General features: G+C 38.5%; 1 protein-coding gene across 3 annotated transcripts in view; it reads left to right on the top strand.

Moving 5' to 3' along the window:
- Nucleotides 1-14,754, top strand: part of CPQ (carboxypeptidase Q) — a 147,958-nt gene that overhangs the window by 47,479 nt on the left and 85,725 nt on the right. For all 3 annotated transcript variants that reach the window (XM_034422486.3, XM_087891368.1, XM_034422488.3), the window contains exon 4: nt 418-625. In XM_034422486.3, coding sequence (XP_034278377.2) covers nt 418-625 — 208 coding nt within the window. The remainder of the gene's footprint in view (nt 1-417; nt 626-14,754) is intronic.

The raw sequence follows: 14,754 nt of genomic DNA on the forward strand, positions 1-14,754 counted from the left end.
ATTAACACATGGTGCAACAAGCTACCCTACAAGAAGTAAACCAAGATTATCATGAATCCAGTGCCACATTTTCTTAAAAATTTGATTTATATGCCGCCCTTCTCCAGAGACTCAGGGCGGTTTACAATGCGCTAAGCAATAGCCTTCATCCTTTTGTATATTTATACAAAGTCAGCTTATTGCCCCCACAACTAGGTCCTCAATTTACCTACCTTAGAAAGGATGGAAGGCTGAATCAACCTTGAGCCTGGCGAGATTCGAACCTGCAGTAATTGCAGGCAGCTGGTCTTAATAACAGGCTGCTTTAGACCACTGTACTACCAAGGCTCATTGATAGTACATTGATATAAAAAGCTCAGATGATCTTCCTTCAAAATGTAACAAAGGTAACATGCTTACTGTTTGTTTTTTTAACAGCCCCCATACTGGAATGCAAGCATATGAGTCAGATGTGCCTAAGATTCCTACCGCCTGTATTTCCATTGAAGATGCAGAACTGATGGCCCGATTGTTCTCCCGGGGTACTAAGATAGTTGTAACTCTGAAAATGGGAGCCAAAACATATCCCGATGCTGATTCCTTTAACACAGTTGCTGAAATAACAGGCAGTAAATACCCTGAGCAGGTGAGTGACATTTTGTATATTTCATGCTTAGGGTACAAACTGAAAATTTTCTAAGTTTTCAAAATCATTGGAATACACTGAGGTGTGATGTTAAAAATTAGAATCACAAAATTGCTTTGCTAATTCCACAGTCTTCATCCTCAGACCTAGAAGTTAGTGGATCTCTAAATTAGACCATTTAAGGGAGAAAAAAGAAAATGAGAGCAACATCCAGGTTTGGTCACCATGATGTAAAAAAGATGTTTACACTTTAGAAAGAGTACAGAGAAGAACAACAAAGTTGATTAGTGGACTGGAGGCTAAAACATATAAAGAAAGGTCTCAGGTGGACCGTGCGAGACGCAATCAAAACACAGCAGCACCCCTTTCAGCTCTTTTTGGCACGCTCGTTTATTCACGTCCGTGGACGGCTACACGCTGTGACTCGTAAAGACGAATGAAATCGGCGCTACAGTGTACTAGAAACGGGCATTTATATAGCCCTCCCTTCTCATTAACCCTTTTAAACCGCGCCCCTGTTTATCACCACACCCTTGTTAGCGCGTAAGTGTCCTCAGCTGGTTCTCGAAGGTGCTGGTTGCACGTCATTTGGAGACGTCCTAAGCCTGTCGCACCCAATACCACCTCCCCTCACCCCGCATACGGCCGCCTGCACCCAGTGCCACGACCACCAAGTATGTATATGTCCCTTGATGCTTTCAACACGCGTTAGCGGTGTCGAGCAGGTTGCTAGGCTTGACAAAAGGTTGCAAGAATTGGGTATGTCTAGTTTAATGAAAAGAAGGAGTAGGGGTGATATGATAGTGGTGTTCTAATATTTGAGTGGCTGCCACAAAGAAGAGGGGTCAACTTATTCTCCAAAGCACCAGAAGACAGAACAAAAAGCAATACTTAGAAACTAATCAAGGAGAGAAGCAACTTAGAACTAAGGAGAAATTTCCTGACAGTTAGAACAATTAATCAGTGAAACAACTTGCCTCCAGAAGTTGTGAATGCTCCAACACTGGAAGTTTTTAAGAAGATGTTGGACAACTATTTGTCTGAAATGGTATAGGGTTTCCTGCCTGAACAGGGGTTTGAACTAGAAGACCTCCAAGTTCCTTTCCAACTTTGTTAATCTGTTCTGTTATTTTCCAATATAACACTCTACACATGTTAGTATTTGGAATTTGGAATTTGTCATCAATTCTAGTTGGGTTCCAGCTGTATGTTAAATATCTGAGAGAAGATTAATAATCTTGGTGTTTATCTTTTTATCAAAAAAGAAGGAGTCATATTTGCCATGTATGCCTATGCATATGTACCAACACAACTTTAGAAATGATTTTTGTGATTTAGTTTAAAATATGGGAACAGTCTTGCAAAAATTTCATGCATTTTTGTTTCATTACAGAAACTGAGAAGTTAACTACAGTTGCTTTAGAAACTTCCTAAAATTAGCCCAGTTTTCAGCCATTTGAATTTTGCAACAATAGCTAAGCCTATTAGACTACTCCTGTCTTCTTTTAATTTTATCTTTAATTTTACCTATCTAGCACTAACTTCGTTACTTTTTAACTACCTGAATATTGAACTTCAGTGAATCTTTTTAAATCCAGGAAGGGGTAGATTTTCCAAATGTCTTTAATAATTAATAAAGCCACATGATACTGCATGATACTAAACAGTAAGTATTCCCTCAAGAGCCATCTGGTTTTTCCCATTGCTGTTCTACAACATAGCAGTGGCAACATTTGCCTGATCTTATCTAACTTGGAAGCTAAGCAGAGCTGGGCCTGGCTAGTTCTTGGAGGAGACCCATCCTGAGAATTTAGGACTTGTAGGTTACAAGTCAATAAATATCCTAGAAGCAGATAGTAGAAAAGCCCTTCTGTTTTATTGCCAAGATTTGTCTGTGAAGTCATTTGAAGAGCTGGACTTGAAGAAGACCATTAACTTAGTCAACACAGTTTCAGAGGTATTAATTGATATGCCAGTTGCTTTGAATTTATCTTCAAAGATTTAGATTGGCAATTATTTTATTCATGAATTTTTAGTTAGGTTTCATGGCTCTGAAAGAGAACTGTTTTGTATTTGTAATCATTTAGTACAGTAAAGACTGCACAAGTTGAATATCTGGCATGCGTGGGCTGATTCAGCTCTGAGATATAGATCATCAGGGTTGAAAAACTCCTTCCAGAATGAGAAAAGCATTTGGCTTTTCAATGGTGTGTCGCTCCAGAAAATAAGCCATGTCATGCCAACAAGTTGGATGGACCAGAAACAAATTCAGATTGACTTAATTTAATTAAATGGAGCTAATAATATACTGCATTTAATAATTTTCTCCTTCTGTTGCATTAAAAATTCTAATGTAGGTACTGAGGTGCCAAATACATATTCTGAGGGCTGCATGTGGTCCTGGAAATTGGATTTAGGGCAATTATAATCTGTCTTTCATCCTGAAATGCTCCTACTGTAGTTGTCAGATCAATAAGCGAAGCAATCTTTGTCTTCCGGTTTTGAATCTAAGAATACACAGTACAGAAATATAGAAATATAGTACAAAAATATATTGTTATTAAATGTCTTTAATAACTAATAAAGCCACATGATACTGCATGATAGTAAATATTCTCTCAAGACCATCTGGTTCTTCACATTATGTTCTACAACATAGCAGTGGCATCATGTGCCTGATCTTATCTAATCTTGGAAGCTAAGCACAGCTGGGCCTAGCTAGTTCTTGGAGGAGATCCATTCCGAGAATCTATGAGTTGTAGGTTACAACAAGTCAACATTATAAGGAAAGGAAAATAACAATAGATTCCAGAAAGGATTTTAACCTTTCCTTCGAGCAAACTAAAAGAATGAGATGACCAGTTTCAGGAGAAATTAAACCTGGTGGAATTAGCTTCATAAGAAAGTGGCATTGTCTCTTTCACTCCCTCAACCATAGGATACTAATTAACCATAATCATCACTGGTGAGAAGCAAAATCTGATGCAAAAAGAGTGACTCTGTTCAATGCCTTCACACAATATATAAGCTATGCTTTGCATAAACATGGCTCATTGAATAAACCAACATTAGCAGGGATTGGGAGCAGCAGAAAGATTTCAATTTGAAAAGATCGATGCAACCACAGAATTAAAATCTTAGACTCCCAATATATGTTTTCTTTTTGTTTCTGGAACTGGCACTGGTTTAATGCAATGCAAATGATGAAAATTATTCTTGCGGTAATGATTTCCTATATGTTGCATGATGTTTTTATTATTTCAACTTTTCTTCCCCCCCCCCCCCCGGTCCTTATACTTTTCCCTTCCTTTATAATTTTTCCTTATTAAAAGAATTGTATAACATTTATAAATACCACAGTTAATTGAATGTTAATAAAGGCAGCTTTAGTTGGAACAGCTTATATCCTGCAACGATATCTTTAACCCTATAAATCAACTACCTCTCCCAGATCTTTGGGAAGGACTCAATAAATGGATAAAAATGCCAAACCATCTGCCTGACTTGGTGGCCATATTTTATTAAATGCATATGCCGCCTGACTCCCAGCAACACAGGGTGGGTTATAAATTGCAAGAAAAACAAAACAAAGAAACAAAGATGGCAGAGAAAACAAAACTGCCAAGAGAAAAGAAGAAAAGGGTTATCAACTGTCTTCACCAAAGGCTTGAGTAAAAACTCACATTTTCAAGATTCTCACCCCACCCCACCCCCGAAATCTCAGTCGGGTGGAAAGCGTCATTTGAATCTTGAGGGGAACCTACAATTAGCGGGGATAAAGCCATAAATCATAGTTTAGAAACCACAGCAAATGACTTTACATTACATTAAACCAAAACCAAACAGACCATGATATGGCTTAGTGTAAATCGAACTTCTCTCTTGTTTTTTTTTACCACCCTGTTTCTCAATGTGTTTTACAAACTGTCTTTGGATGCAAGGATTAGATTTCTAGCAATTCAGGGTCATTAGTCTTCTTTCCCCCATCATCTGAACACAGAGTACGACAGTAGCCTGGGAAAAGAAAATCCATGGTTAGAAAATAGGGAACGGTCCAGAGGTGGGTTTCAGCAGGTTCTGGCCAGTTCTGGAGAACCGGTAGCGGAAATTTTGAGTAGTTCGGAGAACCGGTAGTATAAATTCTGACTGGCCCCCATCTATTCTCTGCCTCCTGAGTCCAGCTGATCAGGAGGAAATGGGGATTTTGCAATAACCTTCCCTTGGAGTGGGGTGGGAATGGAGATTTTACAGTATCTTTCCCCTGCCACGCCCACCAAGCCATGCCACGCCCACCAAGCCACACCCACAGAACCGGTAGTAAAAATTTCTGAAACCCACCACTGGAAAGGTCCAATATTTTATATATCATATTACCAAAAATCCATAATTAGAGTTATCTCCTCCAACAACAATTTCAGGATGTAGATTTATTTAGGGTAAGGGCATGTAATAATCTGGATCTTTTAAAGCTTGATTTCATAAACAGACTCCGAGTTGTATTGAGAAAAAGTACACATATCATAAAAGGTGGAATGTGTAGCAGTACAAGAAGATTTGTGTCTTGTTCTCACAGAAATCCAGACTGTCTAGACTTCTGCTTCTCGTAAAGGAGGACAGATTTCACTCAGACTATTTGCTAGCATTCCTGCTTCTGGCAGGAACAGATCAAAACACTGAAACTATTTAGAGTGTGGCTTTCAAGTTCAGGACTGTGATTTAAAATGTCCTTGAAATGTAAGTTCCATGTATATTTTCACTCCCTTATTTGTTTTTTTTTAATGAAACATTTTAGCAGTATTTTAGCCATTTCTGAAATGACATCATTCCCATTTAAAACGGATGTAGCCAAAAGGCACCGCTCCATGTAATGAACTCAGCAGAAAAACCTTATCCCATTTCTTTACCCTTTTTCTGTTGCCATATATATGGCATTTAGGTTGTTGAAAGCAACAACAGCACCCTGTTGAAAGGGTAAAATCCAGCAGGTTGTGGAGAACCTATAGCGGAGATTTTGAGTAGTTCGGAGAACCGGCAAATACCACCTCTGGCTGGCCCCAGAGTGGGGTGGGAATGGAGATTCTGCCATCCCCACCCAGCCACACCCAGCAAACTACACCATGTCCACCAAGCCATGCCCACAGAACTGGTAGTAAAAAAAAATTTGGATTTCACCACTGTTTGAAAGGCTGTTGTAAATGTTAAAAATGGCAAGAATGTATACATGGTAGCTCTGGGGTTTTCTAAAAACCAAGCCACGGTTTAGACTTAGTCCCTAGGTCTTCTTTCCCTGGGATTGCTGGACTCAGCTAGGAAGCCCTGAGTCACATCTGGAGCCCTATTTCTACTAGATCAGCAATGGCCTTTGAACTTTTCCTAAAATATATGGGGGCTGGGAAAGAGAGAAGGAGGGAGGGAGGGAGGGAGAGGGGGAGAGAGAGAGATTTCTAGGCTATCATTCTTTTTTCTTATTTTGACCAGGATAGAATTGAGGCAACTGGATGGAACTTTGCGCTTATTGGCCGGCTGCCCTTCCTGGTGCCTACATGGAGTTCACAGCAGATATTTTTTCTTTGCACCCTAAGAGAGAAAAATCTGCTGCTAGCATGTCTTCACCACTAGGTGAAGTTATAAACTGCCAGCCCCATGACACAAACCAATTTGCTGTGCAATTTGCCATTCTCGTAACTTGATATAATTTCATCAGTAAAACTGATATGCTTTAAATTTTATCTGACTATAATTCACAGCCTTATATATGAAGACAAACCACTTTGTGTGGTTATTTATGTCATGTTTCAACTTTAAAGCAGGGAAACTTTATCAAAATATTTTCCATTGTGAAAGTCAACATAAATGGCTTTTTATATGATTTCTAACGTCCTTTTAGGATATAAATGCTCACAGATGCTTTTCAAATATTTTTATAATTAAAAAAGGGCATGTGACATTTCCATTTAAGAAATGGGCATGAGATTACTAAATTCTCACAAGATTCCAGAGGATTATTTTAATATTTTGGAAGAAAGCTTGCAACTGAGAGGTTGTGAGAGACTGCAAAAAGAATGGAAGGGACAGTAGACATCAGTACTGAAGAGAGAGAAAGTGCATCCATGGATAATTTATTTCATAAATGTATCTCTGGCCAGGTGGCAGAAACATGGGAAGAAACATTTCAAAGAGTTCAAATTGAACTGCATTTTCAAACTTGGCAACTTTAAGGTGGGTAAACTTCAACTCCCAGAATCTATCTTAAAGTCACCAAGTTTGAAAAACACTAAAATAGACCTTATCTTAATAAGTGGAGAATTCGTCTTACATTTTTCAGACTCTGTATTTATTCCCAGACTTCCATTAGAGGTACATCATTTTTGCTTCACATTTTTGCTTCAAAGTGCTTCCTATTGTACAACTGGAGGGGCTACTAATGATGCTTTTAAGCACTAGATTGCCAGTCTCCAATACATACAGACATATTGTCAGCGTTCCAGAAAAACTCAACTCCAATTAAAAACTCCGAGACAGGCATTTTCTCAAAGTTCCATTTATTAGAGTAGGTATACGGACACATCTGGGAAAACCCGAATCTGAGAGTTCTGGGTTTTCCCTCAGTAAATCAAAACCCCCAAATCCATCCCCTGCACCCATTAGTCCATCACATGGTCCAATCATCTTCCGTCCCATCTCGAGACATCACTCCAACCACTCCTTCTCCAGATGAAGGACTGTCATGACCTTGACCGAAAAGAAGAATGCTATTTTGTCTAACTACATTCCCTCTACTAAATCCCCCCTCCTACTTTCCCACACACAAGAAGGTGGCGGCGTGGAAACTTCTGGTGCTAATATGGTTTCCCAAGCTGACACATACATTCCAATGAACACAACACAACACAACATCCTGGGTTTTAAGCTAACTTCAGTTAGAATAACTACCACTAACTAACTAGAATTAGAGTAAACTCCAATTTCAAGAATGAAACATAGCAAAACATTTGCTATATAGTCTAAAGACATATACATTCACTCCAGGGGTGGGTTCTACTTACCTTTACTACCGGTTGGCAGCTGGGCTGCGCGTGCGCACTCGCTTCACTCGTGCACACGTGCGCTCTTCTGCGCAAGTGCAGAAGCGTTTTGATGACATTGGGGTCGGTGGGCGGAGCCTCCTGCTGGTTTTACTACCAGTTCTATAGAACCGGTGCGAAACGGGGGCAACCCACCACTGATTCTCTCTTCAATTATTATAATTGAAGATTATTCATTAGTTATAAACTCATCTAAGGCTATACATCTATAGGTCTATTTGGATATTTTATTTATGTTTATATTATTATTATTATTATTATTATTATTATTATTATTATTATTACTACTACTACTACTACTACTACTACTACTACTACTACTACTACTATTTAACATACCAGCCAGGGAATACATAACATTAATAATATTAAGTTTTGTAAAAATCAACAGTGTAAAACCAAGATAATGGACTCAGTTGTTGAAAACAAATTGATAAAAGATAATTTGTGACATACAAAAGCCTACATTTTTCATGTGGGCTGGCATTGATGTTGCTACTGAGACATTTTCTGAATCATTCTTCCATGACAGAGAATGGGCCGGATGACACAGAAGAGATACTCCCTAAGGCATTGCAGAACCCAGCCATTTAAGGCATTATAGGACTTGAATCATGTCTGGGAAAACAATTGAGAATCAGTTCAGCTATCTTCAGTAACTGTCTATGTGGTGATTCTCAGTCATCCAACTCATGGTTGTCCCAAAGGTGCTTTTTCAAAAGGCAGCTGGACTTCCTTTGTTTTGCTTGAAGACATTTCTCTTCTCATCCAAGAAGCTTCTTCAGTATCTGCAGTAACATGCAGTAACCATGAGCAGAAGAGAACAAATAAATTAACATATATTTGGTATTGCATTTTGAACCATCTAGAAACCCTTTAAAGATTATGTATGTAGATTATGTATTAAATAAACACACAGGAATATATTGACAGCTTGAGTTCAAAATATTTGAAATTAGAGAAGCGTGGAACAAATAAACCTTTGTATGTTTATCCTATGATTTTGAGAGTTTATACCTTCATGCCAAACACAATCAAGTCATTTATTGAGGATGCCTGCTACTTTATATGTAGTGTAACTCTTTCACAGAATAGCCAAAGGCAGATAATCTGTAGTATTTCAGATATTGCTCAGCTGCAGTTACAGAATCCCCAAATAAAATGGCCAGAGATGTGGGACAAAGCAAGATCTGGGCAAACACAGATTTCCCAGATTAGTTTGCCAAATTCTGTAAACTTTTGGAAATATAATCCTTGTCAGTAGGGAGGCAGGGAACTTCCCAGCTGGTTCCAGATTTAGCTTTTTAAAAAAATAGTGATAAATATATTTCCTTCCCAGTCATATTGTTGCCTGAATACATTTTAATCTTAAGAAATTTAGGAAATGATGTGAACTCTAAAGTTGCTAAAATGTGGTACATCAAGTTCTTTTCTAAGATTTGACCAGCAATTTTGGACACAGAAGGTAGAAGCAGATTTCTTTTGATTTTGCTTTGCTTTTCGGACTAGACCAATCCATTCTTGGAATCTGTTTTTGTCTTTTCAAATTGTATCCAGGCATATAGAATGGGAACAAAACAAAAATGAACACTGAAGATCTGTGTGTGTGTGTGTGTGTGTGTGTGTGTGTGTGTTTGTGTTTGTGTGTGTGTTTGTGTGTGTGTGTGTGTGTGTAGATAGCTGGATGGATGGATGGATGGGTGGGTGGGTGGATGGATGGATGGATGGATGGATGGATGGATGGATGGATGGATAGGGGGAGTGGGGGAAAGGGAGGGAGAGAGGGTTTTTGCTTCTCCGCAATGTATAGGGCAAATTTATGCATACAGTGGAGCGAGTAGGAAGGATGATGTGGTTGATTAAACTTTTAATTTGCTTGACTCTCAGCAATTCTGAAATGCCCTCTCAAGTTCCTTAATGCATACAACTTCCATTCAAAGATAAAACATTACAATAAAATCCCAAAGGTGCTTTTTCAAGAGGCAACTGGATGGCCTGGCTGACTGAAAAATCTCTGTAGACATTACAATAAAATCAATACAACGTAAAGATGAAAGATGGCAAGCACAAAGCAAGGTGTCTCATTCAACCTGGTCTTTATGGCTCTTCTAAAGAACAGAAAAGTGAGGGGCATCTATAATTAAGGGGGGACCTCATTCCCGAGGGCAAGTTCTGTTGCAGAGCAGAAACACTTCTTGAGTTCCAATAGATGATATTGTTGTGGCCCACCAGTTGCCAGCAGAGCTGGCGGCAGACTTGGATGATGAGGAGGTTGGGAAAGAACTTGGGCCAGTTCTGGAGCCTGGGGAAGGCTCTGATGGATGCTCAACGTCGGACACAGAGATAGAGCCAGGGCCATCCAACATTTCTCAGCCACCAGAGAGGCAGCTGCCTTTGGAGTCTGAGATGAGTGACTGACTCAGAGACAATTCCTCCTTGTCCAAATCTGCACAGCCTCCAATGTTTTTAAATCTGGGAGAATAGGGCTACTTACAGTTCAAAACACGTCTGCATAGCTTTTTGTCACTTCTGCATAGCCCTTCAATGCCCTTCAATGCTTTATCTGAAGAGCCAATGAAGCTCAGATGGAGAATGATGCTGGAGATTGCTCTTTTAAGTCCCCCCCCATTTTTAGGGTTTTGTGAGGGGTTTTTTTTCCAGCTATTCTCTTAGCAAATGTCTAAGGGGATTCTCAGTCATCAGATCATGGTTGTCCCAAAGGTGCTTTTTCAAAAGGCAACTGGACTTTGCTTTTCCTTGAAGGTGTTTCACTTTTCATCCAAGAAGCTTCTTCAATTCATTCAGTTCATTCTTCAGAACTGAAGAAGCTTCTTGGATGAGAAGCAAAACGTCTTCAAGGAAAAACAAAGTCTAGTTGCTTTTTTAAAAAGCACCTTTGGGACATTTCCTTCGCAGTGTAGAAAATGAGTATGTGTCCCTGCCTGCCAGAAAACCACTGAGTATTCAGACAACTTCCATTCCAGAAGCAATAACTTAATGAGAAAAGGTCTGTTGAGGGTAGAAAACTATTTCTGTAGAAGAAACTGAAAGTTAAATTAGGTAGCTTTGTTGCTAACTATTATTACAATATTTGCACTCGTGTATTATTTTATGGAAATAACCAGGAAAGTTGTATTTCAATCATACGGGAATGTATGTGTTATAATTAAAAGAATAATTACAGCTCATATGGACACAAACACAATTTTATTACCACAGTGAGACTGACTACTTTCAGTTGTCATAGTTTCTCTGTGGGAAAGAAACAGTAAAGTACTTGGAAGGTTCCATTTTTTCCATTTATTTAGGATTGCTGTTCAGATGTTTCTTTACTTTAGCAGTAATACTGTGCTTGTGTGCTCTAAGGATGTTTCTACCCACACATGCATTCCCAGTTGATACTTCAAAATGGGCAAGACTTGTCTCGGGAAATATAAAAGAAAAACCTGAAAGCAGATTTATAGTATGTCTACTTTGTTTGTGGCTTTGTATTGCCTTGTAGAATCAAGTGTAGGCTGCTCAGAGTTTACATTTCCTAGGCTGTAATTTAACACAGTTTCAAGGGTGCTTAATTTTTTTGAATATTGTAAGCATGAGTATGCTTATAATGTAGTCCTATACATGTTTATTCAGAAATAACACCATTGGAATCAATAGAACTCGGATAGATCTGTTTAGAATTCTATCTTTGGTTAGGACTCAGTCCTTTGACTATGATGTCAGCATTTGGGAAAGACCAAGAAAAAAAGGCAAGGTCTTTTTTTAAAAAAACAAAAACAAACAAACAAACCCTAAAGATAATAAATAAAACTATTATTGCTGCAGTATATTTTTCACAAGGGAGGATAAATAATGTGTTTTTGTTTATTGACTTTTCAAGTCACATCATTTAATGTTCTCATTTAGCATTGTTTTGTCTTTGAATTTTTTCCTTTTGTATTTAACCTTTTTGAATAAAATAGAAATTTGGCAAAAAAAGGGAAAATAATAACTATTCAATGTGGTCTGCTGATAGCTTTGTTTCAGTCAGCACATTTATTCTGATAGGTTGTGATTATGTTCCTTCACATAGGAAATTGTAGACTGTATTGCTTGTATTTCTAACTGGAAGTAGAAATCTGCTCCTTTATATTAGTGATTGGTAGCCATGGCATATTCAATTGATAGAAGGAAAAGAAAGAAAATTAATAGAAAAGTTCTTAGTTTTCTTGATTGCACCAAAACATTCAATAGTTGATTCAAGATTTGATTCAGAATTCATATTTGAAACTTGGTTGTGTATGTATTGAAAGAAGACAGATAATTTAAGAATTAAATTCATATATGATATCACTGATTTGAATTCAGTACTTTTAATCAAAAAATGTCTAATATGAACCAATTAAAAAAAAAATAAAACTAAAAATAAGAGAAATTGGAAGCACAGGTAGTTGTTGACTTAGGACCATGACTGAGCCCAAAATTTCTGTTCCTAAGCAAGACAGTTATTGAGTTTTGCCCCATTTTAGGACCTTTCTTGTCACAGTTGTTAAGTGAATCACTGGAGTTGTTAATAATGTGATTGTTAAATGGATCTGGCTTCCCCATTGATTTTGCTTGTCTGAAGGTGATCACATGACCCCAGAACATTGTAGCTGTTATAAATATATGCCAGTTGCCAAGTGTCCAAATTTTGATCATGTGTCTGTGGAGATGTTGCAATGGTTGTAAGTGTGAAAAATGATCATAAATGGTTGCCTTGTTGCTATCTATTTCTTTGCTTGGTCCTGCTTCCTCCTTAGATGCAGCTCCTGGCATGCTATTCAGATGCCAAGTGTGACCTTCAGCTTGAAGAAAGTTTTGCCACCCTACCATAGTGAATGTGAGCTTTATTTTTAAAAAAATGAATTCCAATTCCTAGCATAATGCATATTTAGTTAAGCACTTAAAATAATTACTGTTAATATTTTTGATGTAATTTTTCACAGTCTATTCAGGAGCCCAGATCACAGTGGAGTCATGCAATAAAAAATTTCTTAATTGTGATGCATTATATTATGATGAGAATAATTGAGCATTTTCAGTGTACTGTGATAGATTTAATTAACCATTGCAAAAGATCAGAAATGCTTAGTTAGACAAGGAACACTTGCTTAGACTGAAAAATCACTGAATGGGAAGGAAATGCCATCAGCAACCCAAGCTTGCAAAACCCCAGTCCTCCAATGCCCTCTAATGCTTTATCTGTTCAGCCAATGAAGCTCAGATGGAGAAGACTTAACAAAAACTGGTCCTTTTCCCATAATGGTATTTGCACTGCAGGAAAGTAGTACATTTTCTTGGGACATCTTGTATCCATGTAAAAATAACTGATGTAAGAGATGGCCAGACTGAGCCCAAGGGAGGGGTCAAGCATGTCATCAGTCTTGAGTCCCTTTGTGCCCACAAGAGATCTAACTCCAGCCTAATTTGAATTCCATTGGCTCTTATTTACTGCCAACTTTAAGAGCCTGGTGGCGCAGTGGACTGAGTGCTGTTAAAGTAGCACTTAGTTGCCAGCTGCCTGCAATTACTGCAAGTTCAAATCTCACCAGGCTCAAGGTTGACTCATCCTTCCATCCTTTCGAGGTAGGTAAAATGAGGACCCGGATTGTGGGGGCAATAAGCTGACTTTGTATAAAAAAGAACACTGAAAGCCCTACTAAGCAGTTATATACAAAAGTATGAAGGCTATTGCTTAATGCATTGTAAGCCGCCCTGAGTCTCCGGAGAAGAGTGGCATATAAATCGAACTAATAAATAATAAATAAAATAAACTTGCTTTGACCGTTAGTAGTTCAGATTCTTGTAGAGAATGGTAGCATGCAATAAACCTGTATTATTCTTTTTTTAAGTCATTCCTCATAAACGACTTAGATGAGGGAATAGAAGGAGAACTTAACAAATCTGCAGATGATACTAAGCTAGCAGGAATAGCTAACACCCTAGAAGATAGGCTCAAGATCCAGATGGATCTTGACAAACTTGAACACTGGGCCCTAGCTAACAAAATGAAATTCAGTGTAGAGAAAAGTAAAGTCCTACACTTAAGTAAGAAAAACCAAAGGCACACATATAAACAGGGTGAAACCAGGCTTAATAGCAATGACTGTAAGAGGGATCTTGGAGTCTTAGTGGACAACCAACTAAATATGAGCTAGCAGTGTGCAGCGGCAGCCAAAAAAGCCAATACAATCCTAAATTGCATTAACAGAGGGATACAATCAAGATCAAGTGAGGTACTAATACTACTCTATAAAGCCTTAGTAAGACCACACCTAGAGTACTGCATCCAGTTTTGGTTACTGCACTATAAAAAAGATGTTGAGACTCTAGAAAAAGTGCAGAGGAGAGCAATCAGGATGATTAGGAGACTGGAGACTAAAACATATGAAGAACGGTTACAGGAACTGGGCATGGCTAGTCTAGTGAAGAGAAGGACCTGGGCAGACATGATAGCAGCGTTCCAGTATTTGAGGGGCTGCCACAGAGAGGAGCGGGTCAAGCTATTTTCCAAAGCACTTGAGGGCCAGACAAGGAATAATGGATGGAAACTGATCAAGGAGAAATTCAACAGAGTGTGTCACATCATAAGAGGTTTTGTCATAAAAAAACAACAGTTTGGTGTTATTTTTTGTTAAATACTATTTTTAATAGCGTGGGAAGGGGAACTTTCTGACAGTGAGAACAATCAACCAATGGAACAGCTTGCCTTAGGAAGTTGTGGGAGATTCATCACTTGAGACTTTCAAGACTGCCATTTGTCAGAAATTGTGTAGGGTCTCCTGCTTAGGCAGGGGGTTGGACTAGATGACCTATAAGGTCCTTTCCAACACTGATAATCTGTTATTATTATCTGAACCGCTTTGGCACCTGATTTCCTGCTCTTGATAGCAGCAACAGCCAGTCACTCTTGCCTTAACAAGATACTAAATTATTCTCTGGCAGAACACGTGGCCTCATTCTCCCGGGCTTTATCCGTTTTGGGTTCATTGCAGAGAATGAATTTAGAATAAAAACTTAGTG

The sequence above is a fragment of the Pantherophis guttatus genome, chromosome 3, assembly GCF_059756535.1.
Source record: "Pantherophis guttatus breed Tessera chromosome 3, ASM5975653v1, whole genome shotgun sequence".
In the NCBI taxonomy this organism is placed as follows: domain Eukaryota; kingdom Metazoa; phylum Chordata; class Lepidosauria; order Squamata; family Colubridae; genus Pantherophis; species Pantherophis guttatus.